Source organism: Ranitomeya imitator, chromosome 1 (assembly GCF_032444005.1).
Source record: "Ranitomeya imitator isolate aRanImi1 chromosome 1, aRanImi1.pri, whole genome shotgun sequence".
NCBI classification, from domain to species: domain Eukaryota; kingdom Metazoa; phylum Chordata; class Amphibia; order Anura; family Dendrobatidae; genus Ranitomeya; species Ranitomeya imitator.
In genome coordinates, this window is record NC_091282.1 from 404,883,090 (window position 1) to 404,903,461 (window position 20,372).

The 20,372-nt window shown below is 42.4% G+C and overlaps 1 protein-coding gene across 12 annotated transcripts in view; it reads right to left on the reverse strand.

Moving 5' to 3' along the window:
- The window catches only part of NTRK2 (neurotrophic receptor tyrosine kinase 2), a 446,678-nt gene that overhangs the window by 75,709 nt on the left and 350,597 nt on the right, over positions 1–20,372 (reverse strand). For all 12 annotated transcript variants that reach the window (XM_069762550.1, XM_069762571.1, XM_069762510.1 and 9 more), the window contains 2 exons: positions 12,477–12,607; positions 6,856–7,028 (listed from right to left, as the gene is read on the reverse strand). In XM_069762550.1, coding sequence (XP_069618651.1) covers positions 6,856–7,028; positions 12,477–12,607 — 304 coding nt within the window. The remainder of the gene's footprint in view (positions 1–6,855; positions 7,029–12,476; positions 12,608–20,372) is intronic.

Here is a 20,372-nt window from a genome sequence, read left to right on the forward strand (position 1 = left end):
GACTCTGGACTTGCCTCCAAACCGGCGGGACTCTGTCTGCCCTGTGATCCCGTGCTCTGGACTGTGGATGCTGAAGCATTCAGTAAAGGTAAAGAGACTGCAACCTTGTGTCCTCGTTCTTCACTGCACCTCTCACCATCCACCATCTACACATTGGGAAGCCCTGGGGACATACTTCACCTGTGGGAAGGTATACCATCTAGCTGCCATAACATCACCCCAGCGGACCCCTTAGCAGTGTCGGTCACCCTGACCGAATACCGCAGATGGCGTCACGAACAGTCCCTTTAAAGACCTTTCCCTTTAACTCAGACGTCCCAAGGGCCACGGACCAGGTCAGCCACCGTGACATCCCCCTGTGAACTGATGGACCCAGTACCGAGTACCCAAAGGACCCGGTACCGAGTACCCCACTACCCTTGGGGGGGGGCGATCCATCTTTTGGCATCACGAACAGGATCTACTTAAGCCTGAAAATCGGGTCATGTGCGCCTAGAGACTGTGCCAGAATCGTGCTTGAACTGTGATTTACTAAAGGACTGTGTATTGTGAATTGCTGCCAAAATTCCCGCCAAAGCCGCTGCCATTACAGCACCACGAGGAGCGCAGGAGAAGAAGAAGGGCGTCCCAACATGGGAGGAGACTACCAAAGTGGCGCCAAAAGCGACGACCGCCCCCTCCGACTGCTGCTACGAGATGAAGACGTGCCCAGCAGCCAAGGAGGTCCGCCCCCTTATTTGCAATGGCGGCAACAAGGATAAGAAGGAGCCCCGCCCCCAGAAAATGGAGGAGCAGCCTGCATGTGCAGCCACAGATCCGGAAGCAGGAATGGCGATCAGCGGGTACCTGAACGATGACAAAGTGACACAGGACCATCCCAGGCGACCGGAGGCAAACCCGTACTCGCCGCTGCTGGAGGATCCGGACTTCTTGAATCCGCAGGTGGAGGAGCCGAGCCACCAACTCCTGGACACAGAGCCAATAGCAGTGAAGAAATGGAAGTCGGACCTGTGCAGGAAGATCGCACTGGAAGAATCGTGTTCCGGGCAGCAGCAGACTTCAGCGTCCTCGTCAGCGGAGCGGACCGGCATCGGTGGAACCACATCAGAAGCAGGTACAGAAAATGCCCCTGCCCCACCAACCGATCCTGCTCTAGCGACCGAGGGTGTACCACTGGACGTGAGCCCTGAAGGAGTGATCTTCTGATGGCACGCTCCGAGAGATGGGGTGGACGGGGCCTATATCGGAATCCTCACCTGGGAGGAGTATAAACAATGCTTGCTCTTACACTGGAAAGACCGGAAGGAGAAGGAGCAGAATGCCCAACGTAAGACGCCGACCTACAAGACCAAACGTCGTAAACCGCATCCAGCAATGCGGGGAAGAGTAATAGCCTTTCACCCGAAAAGGGGTTGGGGCTTCATTCAGGAGCCGGGACTGCAGACAGAAGTCTATGTCACCGGCTATAACGTGGAATCCCATTTCTGGGACGGACATCCTAACCGAAACTTGTGCAGAGGAGATCATGTGACCTATACATGCCACTGAAGTGAGCAAGTTGGTAGGCCAAGAACGTTAAACGATGTGCACCTGCAGTAGCACCACCTGCTGCCACAACTAAGACTAGCAGCACTACCCCTCTAGTCTCTGAACCAGCAGCTCCTCAAACCAACACTACTACTACTGTGTGCATAATTACTACTACTGAACCTGCCGCTGTGGCAAATGCAAAAGCTGATATCCATTCTCAGGCAGCTAATGACTTGACCACACCTGAAAGACAAACCACTGATGTTGATACAGCATCAGATGAGAATTCGGACACAAACCTTCCCAGGCCAGGAAGTGTTCGCTATGGACTGATGCCTTGCCAACTACTATAAAAGAACCATATCAATCTGAAAATGACTGTAAATAGTTGACTGTTCATTCTTTTGCTTGTGTTTTCCAAGCTTTGAACCCGTCTAGGGTTATGTCTTAAAGGGGTCCTCAGTTCAAGGAGGATTCCAAGTTCTGAACCCGACCAGGGTTATTTCTAAAAGGGGGCCCCCGGTTAAAGGGATCCTTAGTTTGCACAGTTGCCTTCCGTTAAAGAACTGCAGAATCATGGACGGTGAATGATTCCCGAACTGTTTGTAGATAGTTTGCGCCTTCTTAAAGGTGCTCCCTACTGGTTTTACAAGAAAAGCTTTTCGAAGAGACTGTTCCTGATGACGTTACGAAAGCTCTTGCTGTTATAAGAGTTGATAACTAATTTGAAAGTTTTGCACTACCTCAGTGAGCTGATTGAATCCTTAAAGGGGATGTGAATTGTTGCACTTTGCCAGAATTAGTTTTGAGTATAGATAGAATGATGTTTACATAGTCAATAGTATGTAGCTAGAGGTATGGAGAATAACAATAAAATTGAGATTGAGATAGACAATTGAAAAATGTTTAATAATGCACTTTTGAATAAAATGGAAGAAAATGTAGTGAGCCCGTAGGGGGTTGATAAGACAGTCCTGCATGTGAAGAAGAGTAAGAGTAATACAATGTTGGTTTGCACTTTGAAGTTTTAAGATACTATACCTGTAAGGGTGATTGTATTTCATAGTTAGTGCCTGTTTTCTACTTTTATTAAAATGGGCCCAAAATGTAAATATGTTTTATTATGCAACATTCAAGTGTCCTCACCTCCCATAAAGGGAAGCAACAGTTTGCATTAACTTGTTTCATAGCATTTCAAAAATTTGGATGTCTTTTGCTTATATATTGTTGCTATCTTTTCCCAGTCCGGGAGTACTGGATTTAACGGGGGGTAGTTGGTCCCTGACAGGGGTGGGAGCCTGTCAGAGGCCGAGACAGAAGGACACGGAGCTGTGCCTGCCCTAAGTGTGGCAGTTTCTAAGAAAGGACACTGAAAGAGAATTGTATTGTAGAGAGGGTGAAGAAGTCATAGCAAAGGAGTGGATACCAGCAGGAGTTCTGCCCTACACAGGCTGCCTCCTTCTGAGGCGCAGGATCCCGGTAGCAGGAACGCCGAGGGAGCAACAGTCCTTTATACCTTGCTCCAGAGACCGGCAGGCCAGCTAATTTCACATTACTGATCCGCCCCTACACCCAGGAGGCAAGGTGGCACCACTTAGAGGCTGGCGCATGATAGAGTCCCTGTAAAACGCCTCAAGCCACCGGTCATATGGGTTTGTCCTATCCATCTGGGGGACAGGGAGGGAGACATAACATCAATAACATCTACAACATCTGTGAGGACCTTATGAGAAGCTTAGCAGTAAGGGACTACAACACCGCAGCGCTAGAGGAAGGCTACTGATTTCCACCTGGACAAGAGGACTCTGGACTTGCCTCCAAACCAGCCGGACTCTGCCCTGTGATCCGGTGCTCTGGACTGTGGATGCTGAAGCCTTCAGTAAAGGTAAAGAGACTGCAACCTTATGTCCTTGCTCTTCACTGCGCCTCTCACCATCCACCATCTACACATTGGGAAGCCCTGGGAACATACTTTACCTGTGGGAAGGTATACCACCTAGCTGCCATAACATCACCCAAGCGGACGCCTTAGCAGCGTCGGTCACCCTGACCGAATACCACATGTGGCTTCACGAACATTCCCTTTAAAGACCTTTCCCTTTAACTCAGACGTCCCAAGGGCCACTGACCGGGTCAGCCACCGTGACATCCCCCTGTGAACCGAAGGACGCGGTACCGAGTACCCCACTGCCCTTGGGGGCGCTCCAATAAGATAGATAGATAATAGATAGATATTGGATATATAGAAAGATAATAGTTAGATAGATAGATGATAAGATATAGATAGATAGATAGATAATAGAGAGATAGATATGGGATAGATAGATAGATAGATAGATAGATAGATAGATAGATAGATAGATAGATAGATAGATAGATATGAGATAGATAGATAGATAGATAGATACTATTTTGGGCCCCTAGCTGCTGAGCCCACTGATCTGCTATGACCACATGGTGTATATCAGTCAGTATTCAATTATTTAGGCTTCAAATAGAAAGGATATAGTAGTCATGATGAGGTTACTGGTATGCAGCTTGTATACCAATACTGTGTCATCCAATTTTGCATGTTCAACTTATACAGTTAGGTCCATATATATTTGGACAGAGATGACATTTTTCTAATTTTGGGTATAGAAATTACCACAATGAATTTTTAAACAAAACAATTCAGATACAGTTGAAGTTCAGACTTTCAGCTTTCATTTGAGGGTATCCACATTAAAATTGGATGAAGGGTTTAGGAGTTTCAGCTCCTTAACATGTGCCACCCTGTTTTTAAAGGGACCAAAAGTAATTGGACAATTGACTCCAAGGCTATTTCATGGACAGGTGTGGGCAATCCCTTCGTTATGTCATTCTCATTTAAGCAGATAAAAGGCCTGAAGTTGATTTGAGGTGTGGTGCTTGCATTTGGAAGGTTTTGCTGTCAAGTAAACATGCGGTCAAAGGAGCTCTCCATGCAGATGAAACAAGCCATCCTTAAGCTGCGAAAACATAAAAAACCCATCCGAGAAATTGCTACAATATTAGGAGTGGCAAAATCTACAGTTTAGTACATCCTGAGAAAGAAAGAAAGCACTGGTGAACTCATCAATCCAAAAAGACCTGGGCGCCCACGGAAGACAACAGTGGTGGATGATCGCAGAATAATCTCCATGGTGAAGAGAAACCCCTTCACAACAGCCAACCAAGTGAACAACACTCTCCAGGAGGTCGGCGTATCAATATCCAAATCTACCATAAAGAGAAGACTGCATGAAAGTAAATACAGAGGGTTCACTGCACGGTGCAAGCCACTCATAAGCATCAAGAATAAAAAGGCTAGACTGGACTTTGCTAAAAAACATCTAAAAAAGCCAGCACCGTTCTGGAAGAACATTCTTTGGACAGATGAAACCAAGATCAACCTCTACCAGAATGGTGGAAAGAGAAAAGTATGGTGAAGGCGTGGCACAGCTCATGATCCAAATGCATACCACATCATCTGTAAAACACGGCGGAGGCAGTGTGATGGTTTGGGCATGCATGGCTGCCAGTGGCACTGGGTCACTAGTGTTTATTGATGATGTGACACAGGACAGAAGCAGCTGAATGAATTCTGAGGTATTCAGAGACATACTCTGTGCTCAGATCCAGCCAAATGCAGCAAAACTGATTGGTCATCGTTTCATACTACAGATGGACAATGACCCAAAACATAAAGCCAAAGCAACCCAGGAGTTTAATAAAGCAAAGAAGTGGAATATTCTTGAATGGCCAAGTCAGTCACCTGATCTCAACCCAACTGAGCATGCATTTCACTTGTTAAAGACTAAACTTCAGACAGAAAGGCCACAAACAAACAGCAACTGAAAACCACCGCAGTGAAGGCCTGGCAGAGCATCAAAAAGGAGGAAACACGGCGTCTGGTGATGTCCATGAGTTCAAGACTTCAGGCAGTCATTGCCAACAAAGGGTTTTTAACCAAGTACTAAAAATAAACCTTTTATTTAAAATTATTGAATCTGTCCAATTACTTTTGGTCCCTTTAAAAACAGGGTGGAACATGTTAAGGAGCTGAAACTCCTAAACCCTTCATCCAGTTTTAATGTGGATACACTCAAATGAAAGCTGAAAGTCTGAACTTCAATTGCATCTGAATTGTTTTGTTTAAAATTCATTGTGGTAGTGTCTATAACCAAAATTAGAAAAATGTTGTCTCTGTCCAAATATATATGGACCTAACTGTATATATAAACTGAACCAGGCCTAACCATATGCAGCACATATCTGTGTAAGGGTAAGTTCACATTAGTCGTTTTATCAAGGTTTTATTTTCTGCTGCAAAACCTGATCTCTGGGCAGGAAAGAAGTTGCAAAAAAAAGCATGTTTTCCTTGGTTTTCCTTGTTTTTTCTGTTTTTCTTGCGTGTTTTGCTGCAGTTTTGGCATGTTAGATTTGTCTCTTGTGCATGCTGATAAAGTTTTGTGTTAAAAAAACATTTTATTCTATAGAGTCAGGTTTTGGCACAAAAAAACACTACAAAACCTGATATCTGTTCTTTTGGTGCGTTTTTCAGCTTTTTTTTACCACCCATTCAAGTCAATGGGTTAAAAACACTGAAAGAAGTGACATGCTCCATTGTGCAAAAAAACATGCAAAAGAACAAAATCCTGATGACAAAAAAACAAGCTGTGTTCATGAGACTTTTCTGGTACTGTAAAACACAGCTGAAAATTTGCATAAAAAGCACATAAAAAAAGTTGTAAAAACTCCTAGTGTGAATTTAGCTTTACGCAAATAGATTTATAGAGATGCTAGAACACATACTGAGATCGCACTGGTCAGGAGTCTTTTTCTTTTAAAACAAATATATATTGTCGTATCGATGGTGCATATGTGATGGAGCAGACTTTCCTACATTGCTCTGGGCATTATTGGTTGCACATATGTTATATCTGCCCTTTGGCAATACCACTGTTGTCATTAGTACCAGCACGCGGCATATACACAACCTTCCAGTGACGTAACTATGGTGGGAGCAGGGGTTGCAGTTGTACCCAACCTGTGAAACTCTGGAGGGCTCAAAAGGTCCCTATACGAGAGGACCATTACCATTCTAGACAAGATTTGTGATAGTTAGGAGACTTGTTTTTGAGATTTTCCATTGGGGCCCACAAGCTTCAAGTCACTCCACTTCAACCCTTGCAGTGTACTGGTTTATTCATCATTCTGCTGACCTCTCCTGGGGCCAAATAATAGATGGAACAAGACGCAAACCGATGTTTCCATATATTTTATAAACTAGCTAAAAAGAAACCTCTGGATGCCTATCATTACCTTAGGAATTTGTTCAGGTCTCCATGCTTCATGTACTCAAACACCATAATGAGCGGGTCTCCCTCCACGCACACTCCATAAAACTTTACAATGTGTTCATGTTGTAGGTTTGTCAGTAACTCTGCCTCTCGATGAAAGTCCTTTCGGGCATTGTCACTTGCATCCTTCAACGTCTATAAGAGAAATACACTGATTATTAGCACAAAGGTTGGTTTTCGGACTGGTCCATAAATGGAAATACTATATATGAAGCTGTACAATATGTATGGTCATCTGAAGATTATGTAGACGTTGCAGAAAAAGCAGAATCTAAACCTTTTTCATAAGAAAAAAACATGATAGAAGCGACCTGGGATCTGTATTTGCAAGCGGAATACAAAGCTGTTAGTGTTGCCAGGCAACCAGAAGACGGCAAGAGAAGGAGTCAGAGAGGCCAATATGAAGAGGGGGCACGGAAGATAAAGTCTGTGCCGATCATTTCACATAGGTAAAAAACATAACTCCCACTCCCTGCATTTATTTCATATTCTGCACTGAATGGGTTACAAGATGTCGTATGCTGATAATACGTGCCATCCGGACGCAGTGTGAACATCACCAAACAATAATGTTTTCAGATATAATTCATGATTCATGAATGCATCTAGTTGACTGCATAGATATAGAATTATCAAAAGGCCTAAAACGTAAAATACTCATTACCGTGATCATCCAAAAAAAAGGGGCTGTTCACTAGTGGACAACCCCTGCTCAATCATTTCACTGCCCCGCTGGAAACAAAAACTATTTATAGTCACCTCCTGCGTCAGTGCCGTTCCAGCTGCTGTTCCCGGAGGGCAACATGAGCTTGTTGTGTTGCATAACCGTGGCAGCCAATCAGCTGAAGCCTTGTTTATTTTGTCAGAGCAGATGTCCGTTTTGTTGGAATATTGATGAGCGGCAGCTGCTGATTGGCTACAGCAACAAATGATGCAATAATGTCACCCACCGTAACAGCAGCCGATGTTGGCTGCCACAGGAGGTAAGTATAGATTGCTTTTATTTTCTGTTGGCACTAAATTAATTTCAGGGATTGTAGATATTTTGTTTCTTACATAAATGCATGCAATTGCATGCAAAATTGGATTGGATTTCATTAAAAATGTCTCACTGTCTGCATCTTATAATTGCTATATCACACTGTCTATTGATGGCTTGAGAATAAGTTATTGGGTTGATCACATTATTTTTATTTTTCCGATGTGTTGGAAACATGATTTTGTGGTGTTTACTATTATTAAGGTATGACAGGTTATCCTGTTGCCCTTGTTAGTGCAGCTTTTCTCACAGACTGCACTGGAGTCCAGAAAATGGCGGCTGGAGGAGGAGCATGTGATCAGATCTGTTCATCAGCCTCCTCACATTGAAAAACTCCCATGAGAAAACTGCTTTTCTATTGGATGAGGCTGATGGACAGGTATGGTCACATGCTCCTTCATCAGCGGCCATTTTATGGACCGGATAGCTGTGCAGTCAGTGTGGAAAGCTGCACCAGCAAAAGCAGTCTCGTGCTTATAGTAGTAAGTGCCACAAAAACAGTCATAGTCAAAAGTGTAGGCAGTGGTAGCCCTGGAAATTGTTCCTGAAATTTTGCTATTTTTCCCAGAAAATGATTGCAATTACACATGTTTATTTCCTTTGTGTGTATTGGAACAACACAAAAAAAGAGAAAAAAAGGCATATTGTACATAATTTGACATAAAACCCCAAAAATGAGCCGGACAAAATTGTTGGCACCTTCTAGTCATTGGATACCTTCCCCCCATTTAGTTCGGACTTCGGCGATGAGCCCGCACCTTTTCCAACACATGACAGCTGATCTGATCAGCTGACATGGGCCCCTAACAGCTGCAGGTAGAATCGCGATCCACCCACAGCTGTTAACATGTTAAATGCCGCTGTCAAACTCTGACAGCGGCATTTAACATGCACGCGCAGGAAGCACGTCATTACCTCCTCCCATCAGTGCCTGTGTCACATGGTTGTCACTGCTGGATTGCTATGAGTGCGGCCTTGTGGTCGGTGCTCATAGCAAGTGTGTAAGTCTACTACATACAGGTGATCTGATCATCAACTGTATGTATCAGAGCCGATCGAGTTATGGAAGCTACTAGTCCATTCCATTCAAAATAAAACAAATAAAATCAAACCTACACATATTTGGTATCACCGCATTCAGAATCGCCCGATCTATAAAAAAAAAAAGGATTAACCTGATCGCTAAACGGCATAGCGAGAAAAAAAGTTAAACCACCAGAATTACGTTTTTATGGTTGCAGTGACATTGAATTAAAATGCAATAGTGGGCGATGAAAAGATCGTATCTGCACCAAAATGGTATCATGAAAAAAGTCAGCTCAGCACGCAAAACAAAAAAATATCCCCACCCAACCCCAAATCATGAAATATAAAGATGCTACGGGTATCAGAAAATGGGACAATTTTTTGTTTGTTTTTTTAACAAAATTTGGAATTTTTTTCACCACTTAGGTAAAAAGAAGCTAGACATGTTTGGTGTCTATGAACTCGTATTGACCTGTAGAATCATAATGGCAGGTCAGTTTTAGCATTTAGTGAACCTAGTAAAAAAGCCAAACAAAAAACAAGTGTGGAATTGCAGGTTTTTTTGCAATTTCAACGCACTTTTTTCCTGTTTTCGGGTACATGACATGGCAAAACTTATGGTGTCGTTTGAAAGTACAACTCATCCCGCAAAAAACAAGCCCTTACATGGCCATTTTGACCAAAAAAATAAAAGGTTATGGCTATGAGAAGAAGGGGAGCATAAAACGAAAACGCAAAAACGGAAATACCCCTTGTTCTTAAGGGGTTAATCTGTATCTGTCAATAGATTCAAAACCTTACAAACTTTATTAAATATGTTTCTTAGCCGTAATGAGACTGGTGTAGTTAAAATCCATGTTTAAATGGATGTATAATTCTGATATTAAAATTAGACTTTTATAAGATCTGGTAGATCTAGTCTTTTTGTTATTATTTTGTAGTATTGTATAATATATTATTTTATAAAGGAAAACGTTTAAAAAAGATTATACAAACATTTTTTCGTGTGAGGGTTTTTTTTCAATGTAATTACACCAGCCTCATTGTGTCAAAAATCCCTTTTACATTGCATTCTTGCCCAAGTTCAGTGGTCCTCTGTCGTGCATTATTTTCGGCCAAATATGCCTACTGGAGGCGGACACTCAGACGCAGTAGACTGCATCTGAGTGGCTGCTTCCATTAGGCGAATACGACATAAAATTATGCACAACGGAGTACATGTTGACTCTGTTGGCACCATTAGGGTATGTGCACAAGCTGCAGATTTGCCTGTGGAATTTTCTGTACAGATTCTGCATCTATTGGTGCTATTGATGCGTTTTTTATGCAGATTTTCATGCGCTTTTTTCATGCGGATTTGCATGCATTTTTGTTTCCTAAATAAAGATCTATTATTAAACAAAAAAAAAAGAATTGTGATGTCATTTCTTTGTCCAGCCTCTTATTTTACATACGGTACTCCATTGAAGAATATTGTTTACACACACACAGATAGACAAACATACAGACAGGCAGATATAGACAGACAGACAGATGATAGATAAATGATAGATAGATAGATAGATAGATAGATAGATAGATAAATATATAGATCGACCTATAGATAGATAAATAGATAATACCAAGGCCGATGTTTAGTAATTAACCTAATAAAATGGTACATAAATAGTTAAACAAAGACACACACACACACACAAAATCTGCACGCAATATCTTTAATTAAAAATAAGGAAAAAAAATTACGTGGGCTCCCGTGCAATTTTCTGCACCAGAGAGGGAAAGCCGATGGCTGGGGGCCAATGTTTCTAGCCTGGGAAGGAGGTCACACCCATGGAGCATCCCAGGCTATGAATATCAGCCCGCAGATGTATAATTTGCCTTTACTGGCTATTAAAATAGGTGACCCAGCAAAAAAAATTATATTGGGTCCCCCTATAATAATAGCCAGAAAAGCTATGCAGACAGCTGCAGGCTCATATTTATAGCCTAGAGAGGGGCCATGGATATTGCCCCCCCCCCTGGCTACAACTACCTGTTCCCTGCCTCCCCAGAAATGGCGCATTTGTAAGATGTGCAGATTCTGAATCTCTTGGCAGAAAACGCAGGTAAAAATCCACGTGTTTTTGATGCATTTTTGATGCACATTTTCATGCAGATTTGTACCCGTTTTTGCAAGCTAAATAAAGATCTATTGTTTAACAAAAAAAATTGTGATGACATTTCTTGTCCAACCTCTTCATTTACATACTCAATTGAACAATAATGTTTACACACACAGATAGATCTATAGATAGATAGATAATAGATAGATAAATAGATGATAGATAGATAGATAGATAGATAGATAGATAGATAGATATGGGATAGATAGATGATAGATCTATAGATAGATAGATAGATAGATAGATAGATAGATAGATAGATAGATGAAAGATCTATAGATAGATAGATCTATAGATAGATGGATAGATAGATAATACCAAGCCCAATGTTTAGTAATAAACATAACAAAATGGTACATAAAGAGTTAAATAAAGACACACACACGCACAAAATCTGCATTATGCCTGGGTCACACATGTGAGAAAGTTGCTCGAGTATCGTACCACAATACCCGGCACTGCCGCCGGTACTCGGGACCAGAGCATTCAACTGCATAGAAATACATGCAGCTGCACACTCCGGTCAGTGTCCGACACTGAGGTACTGAGGTGCGGGAATCATGCGAGTTTCTCACAAGTGTGACCCCGGCCTTAAATGCAATATCTGTTTAATTTTAAAAAGAGAGGGAAAACCAAATCATGCAGCTGTGGGGACACAAACATAATCTACGAGCATGCCCAAGATACTCGGAGAACACCCGAGCATGCTTGGAAAATGCGAGTAACAAGCACTCTCACTCATCACTAGTCATAATTTCTTAATAAAAATATCTAGGGAGGCAGTTTTGGTGCCATCCGAACCGGCCGAGACCTGGTTACGGGTTAAGACCAAACAGAGCTTTGCCATCTAGTTTCTTCTAGCTGTTCTATATTTCTCCATACCCCTGGGTGCTAGAATAGGTAGGGACCCAGGCGGGCGTTCGCCATGTTCTGGGGATCTCAGAAATATACATGATGTACAGCTAGAACTGTATAGTATCTTTATAACTTCTTATGGAATTATGTTTCTAGAATATTTTTTAGAAGCTGCAGCATGACTCTATATTGCAAGCCAGCCTTTGCCCTGCTCTGAGCTGACTCAAGGTGTGAGACCTGTCACTCACAGCCTTTGGAGGTTTGGCCTCCGCCTAGGTGTTCTGCTACAGCTGCATACTGAAGGAGGTTTTATAATCCCATGCCACAAAGTACACAACAACTGATTGACGTGAAATTATATCTCCATATTCTTCACAGTGTGCCTTACTTTGGGCCCTACTTTATGTCTGCAGGGCCCCATTCTCTGTAAAGTTAGCTCGCTGGATCCTGCAAACAAGTCATGCATGAATTTAATTTGGATGTTAACAGGCAATATATTACCTTTACTGCAACAAGTATCTTATCCTGTTCAGGGTATAAGTTATAACATTCTGCAAGAAACACTTTGCCAAATGCTCCCTCTCCCAGTTCTCTCTTCAATACAATGTTATGTCTCTTGATGTGTTGAACAACTGTAATGAAAAAAAGGTGCAGTTATTAAGACATACTTATACTGCCGTTAAAAAGTCATGGGAAATTTTAGACTTTCATTATTATATGTTTATATGGTGACAGTATTATATTTTATATACTAAGCTTTCATAGATAAATCAAATCCTTTCAATTAAGTGATGAAAATTAGTGGTATCTGATATTTCCTGTAAACGTGAAATGGTTATTTCTTTGGTGTAATAGTTTTAAATGTCCAGATCAAAGTACACATCCAATGGAAAATACTGTCTTCACAAAATCTTGTCAATTGCGTTGATTCTGTTTATTGACTTGCATAAACTTACTAAGTCAAAGTTAATGTCCGCATCTTCCAAAAGTACATTTTTGCATATAAACGAACATATTTTATGGTGACAGAAAAAAGAAAAGTGTATAGGAGATTATATATTGTACTGTAACTTGGAGACTACTAGATACGTTTGAACTGCAATTGTCCACAATTAGTAAGTATATGAACATGCTGCCCACATTAACCTCTTGAATGATCATGTTTAACCCCTCTGTGACCTTAGACGTACTATCCCGTCGAGGTGCCCTGGGCTTATCTGACCCTGGACGGGATAGTACAACATAGCCGATCGGCCGCGCTCACGGGGGGAGCGCGGCCGATCGCGGCCGGGTGTCAGCTGCTTATCGCAGCTGACATCCAGCACTATGTGCCAGGAGCGGTCACGGACCGCCCCCGGCACATTAACCCCTGGCACACCGCGATCAAAGATGATCGCGATGTGCCGGCGGTGCAGGGAAGCACCGCGCAGGGAGGGGGCTCCCTGCGGGCTTCCCTGAGCCCCCCGCAGCAACGCGATGTGATCGCGTTGCTGCGAGGGTCTCCTCACCTCCCTCCCTGCTCGAGCCCCGGATCCAAGATGGCCGCGGATCCGGGTCCTGCAGGGAGGGAGGTGGCTTCACAGAGCCTGCTTAGAGCAGGCACTGTGAAGGCTGCAGCGCTGCATGTCAGATCAGTGATCTGACAGAGTGCTGTGCAAACTGTCAGATCACTGATCTGTGATGTCCCCCCCTGGGACAAAGTAAAAAAGTAAAGAAAAAATTTTCCAAATGTGTAAAAAAAATAAAAAAAAATATTCCAAAATAATGAAAAAAAAAATATATATATTATTCCCATAAATACATTTCTTCATCTAAATAAAAAAAAAAAACCAATAAAAGTACACATATTTAGTATCGCCGCGTCCGTAACGACCCGACCTATAAAACTGTCCCATTAGTTAACCCCTTCAGTAAATACCGTAAGAAAAAAAAAAAAAAAACGAGGCAAAAAACAACGCTTTATTATCATACCGCCGAACAAAAAGTGGAATAACACGCGATCAAAAGGACAGATATAAATAACCATGGTACCGCTGAAAGCGTCATATTGTCCCGCAAAAAAAGAGCCGCCATACAGCATCATCAGCAAAAAAATAAAAAAGTTATAGTCCTGAGAATAAAGCGATGCAAAAATAATTATTTTTTCTGTAAAATAGTTTTTATCGTATAAAAGCACCAAACCATAAAAAAATGATATAAATGAGGTATCGCTGTAATCGTACTGACCCGAAGAATAAAACTGATTTATCAATTTTACCAAACGCGGAACGGTATAAACGCCTCCCCCAATAGAAATTCATGAATAGCTGGCTTTTGGTCATTCTTCCTCACAAAAATCGGAATAAAAAGCGATAAAAAAATGTCACGTGCCCAAAAATGTTTTCAATAAAAACGTCAACTCGTCCCGCAAAAAACAAGACCTCACATGACTCTGTGGACCAAAATATGGAAAAATTATAGCTCTCAAAATGTGGTATTGCAAAAAATATTTTTTGCAATAAAAAGGGTCTTTCAGTGTGTGACGGCTGCCAATCATAAAAATCCGCTAAAAAACTCGCTATAAAAGTAAATCAAACCCCCCTTCATCACCCCCTTAGTTAGGGAAAAATAAAAAAAAATGTATTTATTTCCATTTTCCCTTTAGGGCTAGGGTTAGGGCTAGGGTTAGGGCTAGGGCTAGGGTTAGGGCTAGGGTTAGGGCTAGGGTTAGGGCTAGGGCTAGGGTTAGGGTTAGGGCTAGGGCTAGGGTTAAGGTTAGGGCTAGGGTTAGGGCTAGGGTTAGGGCTAGGGTTAGGGTTAGGGTTAGGGCTAAAGTTAGGGCTAGGGTTAGGGTTAGGGTTAGGGCTAGGGTTAGGGCTAGGGTTAGGGTTGGGGCTACAGTTAGGGTTGGGGCTAAAGTTAGGGTTAGGGTTTAGATTACATTTACAGTTGGGAATAGGGTTGGGATTAGGGTTAGGGGTGTGTCAGGGTTAGAGGTGTGGTTAGGGTTACCGTTGGAATTAGGGTTAGGGGTGTGTTTAGATTAGGGTTTCAGTTATAATTGGGGGGTTTCCACTGTTTCGGCACATCAGGGGCTCTCCAAACACGAAATGGCGTCCGATCTCAATTCCAGCCAATTCTGCGTTGAAAAAGTAAAACAGTGCTCCTTCCCTTCCGAGCTCTCCTGTGTGCCCAAACAGGGGTTTACCCCAACATATGGGGTATCAGCGTACTCAGGACAAATTGGACAACAACTTTTGTGGACCAATTTCTCCTGTTACCATTGGGAAAATACAAAACTGGGGGCTAAAAAATAATTTTTGTGGGAAAACAAAAAGATTTTTTATTTTCACGGCTCTGCGTTATAAACTGTAGTGAAACACTTGGGGGTTCAAAGTTCTCACAACACATCTAGATAAGTTCATTGAGGGGTCTAGTTTCCAATATGGGGTCACTTGTGGGGGGTTTCTACTGTTTAGGTACATTAGGGGCTCTGCAAACGCAATGTGACGCCTGCAGACCAATCCATCTAAGTCTGCATTCCAAATGATGCTCCTTCCCTTCCGAGCCCTCCCATGCGCCCAAACGGTGGTTCCCCCCCACATATCGGGTATCAGCGTACTCAGGACAAATTGGACAACAACATTTAGGGTCCAATTTCTCCTGCTAACCTTGGAAAAATACAAAACTGGGGGCTAAAATATAATTTTTGTGGAAAAAAAAATATTTTTTATTTGCATGGCTCTGCGTTATAAACTGTAGTGAAATACTTGGGGGTTCAAAGCTCTCACAACACATCAAGATGAGTTCCTTAGGGGGTCTACTTTCCAAAATGGTGTCACTTGTGGGGGGTTTCTACTGTTTAGGTACATTAGGGGCTCTGCAAACGCAATGTGACGCCTGCAGACCATTCCATCTAAGTCTGCATTCCAAATGGCGCTCCTTCCCTTCCGAACCCTCCCATGCGCCCAAACGGTGGTTCCACCCCACATATGGGGTATCAGCGTACTCAGGACAAATTGGACAACAACTTTTGGGGTCCAATTTCTCCTGTTACCCTAGGGAAAATACAAAACTGGGGGCTAAAAAATAATTTTTGTGGGAAAAAAATTTTGTTTTATTTTTATGGCTCTGCATTATAAACTTCTGTGAAGCCCTTGGTGGGTCAAAGTGCTCACCACACATCCAGATAAGTTCCTTAGGGGGTCTACTTTCCAAAATGGTGTCACTTGTGGGGTGTTTCAATGTTTAGGCACATCAGTGGCTCTCCAAACGCAACATGGCGTCCCATCTCAATTCCTGTCAATTTTGCATTGAAAAGTCAAACGGCGCTCCTTCCCTTCCGAGCTCTCCCATGCGCCCAAACAGTGGTTTACTGCCACATATGGGGTATCAGCGTACTCAGGACAAATTGGACAACAACTTTTGAGGTCCAATTTCTTCTCTTACCCTTGGAAAAATAAAAAATTGGGGGCAAAAATATAATTTTTGTGAAAAAATATGATTTTTTATTTTTATGGTTCTGCATTATAAACTTCTGTGAAGCACTTGGTGGGTCAAAGTGCTCACCACACATCCAGATAAGTTCCTTAGGGGGTCTACTTTCCAAAATGGTGTCACTTGTGGGGGGTTTCTACTGTTTAGGTACATTAGGGGCTCTGCAAACGCAATGTGACGCCTGCAGACCATTCCATCTAAGTCTGCATTCCAAATGGCGCTCCTTCCCTTCCGAACCCTCCCATGCGCCCAAACGGTGGTTCCCCCCCACATATGGGGTATCAGCGTACTCAGGACAAATTGGACAACAACTTTTGGGGTCCAATTTCTCCTGTTACCCTAGGGAAAATACAAAACTGGGGGCTAAAAAATAATTTTTGTGGGAAAAAAATTTTGTTTTATTTTTATGGCTCTGCATTATAAACTTCTGTGAAGCCCTTGGTGGGTCAAAGTGCTCACCACACATCCAGATAAGTTCCTTAGGGGGTCTACTTTCCAAAATGGTGTCACTTGTGGGGGGTTTCAATGTTTAGGCACATCAGTGGCTCTCCAAACGCAACATGGCGTCCCATCTCAATTCCTGTCAATTTTGCATTGAAAAGTCAAACGGCGCTCCTTCCCTTCCGAGCTCTCCCATGCGCCCAAACAGTGGTTTACTGCCACATATGGGGTATCAGCGTACTCAGGACAAATTGGACAACAACTTTTGAGGTCCAATTTCTTCTCTTACCCTTGGAAAAATAAAAAATTGGGGGCAAAAATATAATTTTTGTGAAAAAATATGATTTTTTATTTTTATGGTTCTGCATTATAAACTTCTGTGAAGCACTTGGTGGGTCAAAGTGCTCACCACACATCCAGATAAGTTCCTTAGGGGGTCTACTTTCCAAAATGGTGTCACTTGTGGGGGGTTTCAATGTTTAGGCACATCAGTGGCTCTCCAAACGCAACATGGCGTCCCATCTCAATTCCTGTCAATTTTGCATTGAAAAGTCAAATAGCGCTCCTTCCCTTCCGAGCTCTCCCATGCGCCCAAACAGTGGTTTACTGCCACATATGGGGTATCAGCGTACTCAGGACAAATTGGACAACAACTTTTTGGGTCCAATTTCTCCTGTTACCCTTGGTAAAATAAAACAAATTGGAGCTGAAGTAAATTTTTTGTGTAAAAAAGTTAAATGTTCATTTTTATTTAAACATTCCAAAAATTCCTATTAAACACCTGAAGGGTTAATAAACTTCTTGAATGTGGTTTTGAGCACCTTGAGGGGTGCAGTTTTTAGAATGGTGTCACACTTGGGCATTTTCTATCATATAGACCCCTCAAAATGACTTCAAATGAGACGTGGTCCCTAAAAAAAAATGGTGTTGTAAAAATGAGAAATTGCTGGTCAACTTTTAACCCTTATAACTCCCTAACAAAAAAAAAAATTGGTTCCAAAATTATGCTGATGTAAAGGAGACATGTGGGAAATGTTACTTATTAAGTATTTTGTGTGACATATCTCTGTGATTTAATTGCATAAAAATTCAAAGTTTGAAAATTGCGAAATTTTCAAAATTTTCGCCAAATTTCCGTTTTTTTCACAAATAAACGCAGGTACTATCAAAGAAATTTTACCACTATCATGAAGTACAATATGTCACGAGAAAACAATGTCAGAATCACCAGGATCCGTTGAAGCGTTTCGGAGTTATAACCTCATAAAGGGACAGTGGTCAGAATTGTAAAAATTGGCCTGGTCATTAACGTGCAAACCACCCTTGGGGGTAAAGGGGTTAATGTTATAAAATGTTAAGCAATGCAATGTGAACTGTGATGTATAGTGTGATTTTTGATGTAAGGTATTGGTGATATCGATAATGTAGGTATTTTGACCGTAGGGACATTTAGAGTTAATGTTTGGGACTAGCCCACAGTGGGAGATGCTCAGTTGTAGGGAAAGTGACAATTTCCTGCCAGAGAGTCAAATAGGACCTTGGGAGCATAGTGAAAGGATCTGAAGTCCATTGTGAGCAGTGTTGCATTCTGGAGTGTCCTAAGAGTGAGTGGAGAGAAAAGGAAATAGATAGCGAGATCCGGGGCAGAAGTGAGTAAGAGACAGAGTGATTGTCTGAACACAGGACCTGGGAGTGGACACCTAGCAGAAAGGCCCAGAGGTTACAACTCACAAAGTAATGGGCTTAGACAGAACTGAGTACGAGAGACAAACAGATTGTCACTGGCAGGAGTTTTAGGTTATGCGCGCACATTAACTATTTGCAGAAATTTCGGCAAGGTTTCTGCATCTCTTGGCAGGAGAAATGCTGTGGAAAAAACATGCGTTTTTGCCGCGTTTTTGTATGCGTTTTTGAATGCGTTTTTGTACAGCAATGAAGAATTTTTTTGAGCTAAATAAAGATATTTTAGAAAAAAGTTTTGTGACAATTTCTTGGTTCAACACCACCTTTTTCATGCTGATAGAGTAGTAGGACTTGGTGTCAGCAGCTGTCATTGACATGTAGCTCTATGCTTAGTATTGAAAAGGTGTCAGCCCCATAAGTAAACACAAACACACACATTGTCACCAGCCGATGTAGGAGCGTTAACAGAATGAACGAACATAGGCTGTAATGACACAGACTGCTTTAATAATCTTAAATTAAACCATACTCACCGAACGCCTAATCCACCAACGCCAACGTCTCCTGCTCAAAAATAAAATAATAAACCACAATATTCCTCACCTGTCCGCAGAGAAGATAATCCATAATGTCCCATGACAATCCTGATCACTTTGAGAGCAGTCACATCTGTGATGTGACTGCTCACAAAGACAGCCGGCGATACAGTGACAGGAGGTAATCGCTCCCGCGGTTTATCACTGAACTGCTGTGAGAGTTCATCAGCTGATCCGCTCCAGTGATCTCTCTTATGGCACCACTGCTACATGGGAAGGTAAGCCGTAAGAGCACTGGAGCTGATCAAATTATGAACTCTCACAGCAGCTCAGGAGCAATTACCTCCTGTCAGTGTATTGCCGGCGGACGGGTAGAACTGTCGCATCTCCCGATGTGACTGTTCTACACGTGAGATCATCGTGGGACACTTAGGATTACCTGGACTATGGTGAACATATGTTGGTTTATTATTTTACATTATTTCTAGAGACGAGGGCAACAGGGATTGGATGTTAAGGTGAGTATAATTTTTTTATTTGAATATGTATGTCATTTTACTTTTTTTTTAACTGTGAGCACAGGCATTGACAGATGAGACTATGTCTTCCATCAGTGGCACTGATAACAGTAATAGCACACATAGCCCTATGGGAGGAATAGTCTCATCGGCCCACACCTGCGGGTCACAGTCACAGCTGCGGGGTTACACTGACATCTGAGAACAAGAACCCCACAGCACTCTGGCCGACAGTCTGCAGTAGCGTTACTGCGGGTTGCAGTCACAGCCGCAGAGTCACGCTGACATCTGTCAGCATGATCCCGCAGAGCTGTGACTGACAGTGTTACCGGTGGTAGCGTTATCGCTGATAAGAACTACTGCGCCGATGTTTCCCACGCTGTCACACAGATTACAGCGTGGGAAACACCATAGGAAGCAGGTAAAATGCAAAGCAAAAACTCAGCCAATCCACAAACATTTTTATACCTGCATTTTTGCTGCAGATTTGACTGACTCAATTGAAGTCAATGGGTGAAAAACGCTGCAGAAACACATAAAGAATTGGTATGCTGCAGAAAAAAGTGCATTGCAAATATTCAAAGAAAATTCCTGATCATGTGCACAACACTTCAGGATTGTCATTGAATTAGCTTACATAAGGATTCCATAGCATCTTTGGCCCATTTCCGTGTGGAAAAAACACCACGAAAATGCATCAAAAATGCACTGTGTGCACATAGCCTAAAGGTACCTTCACACTA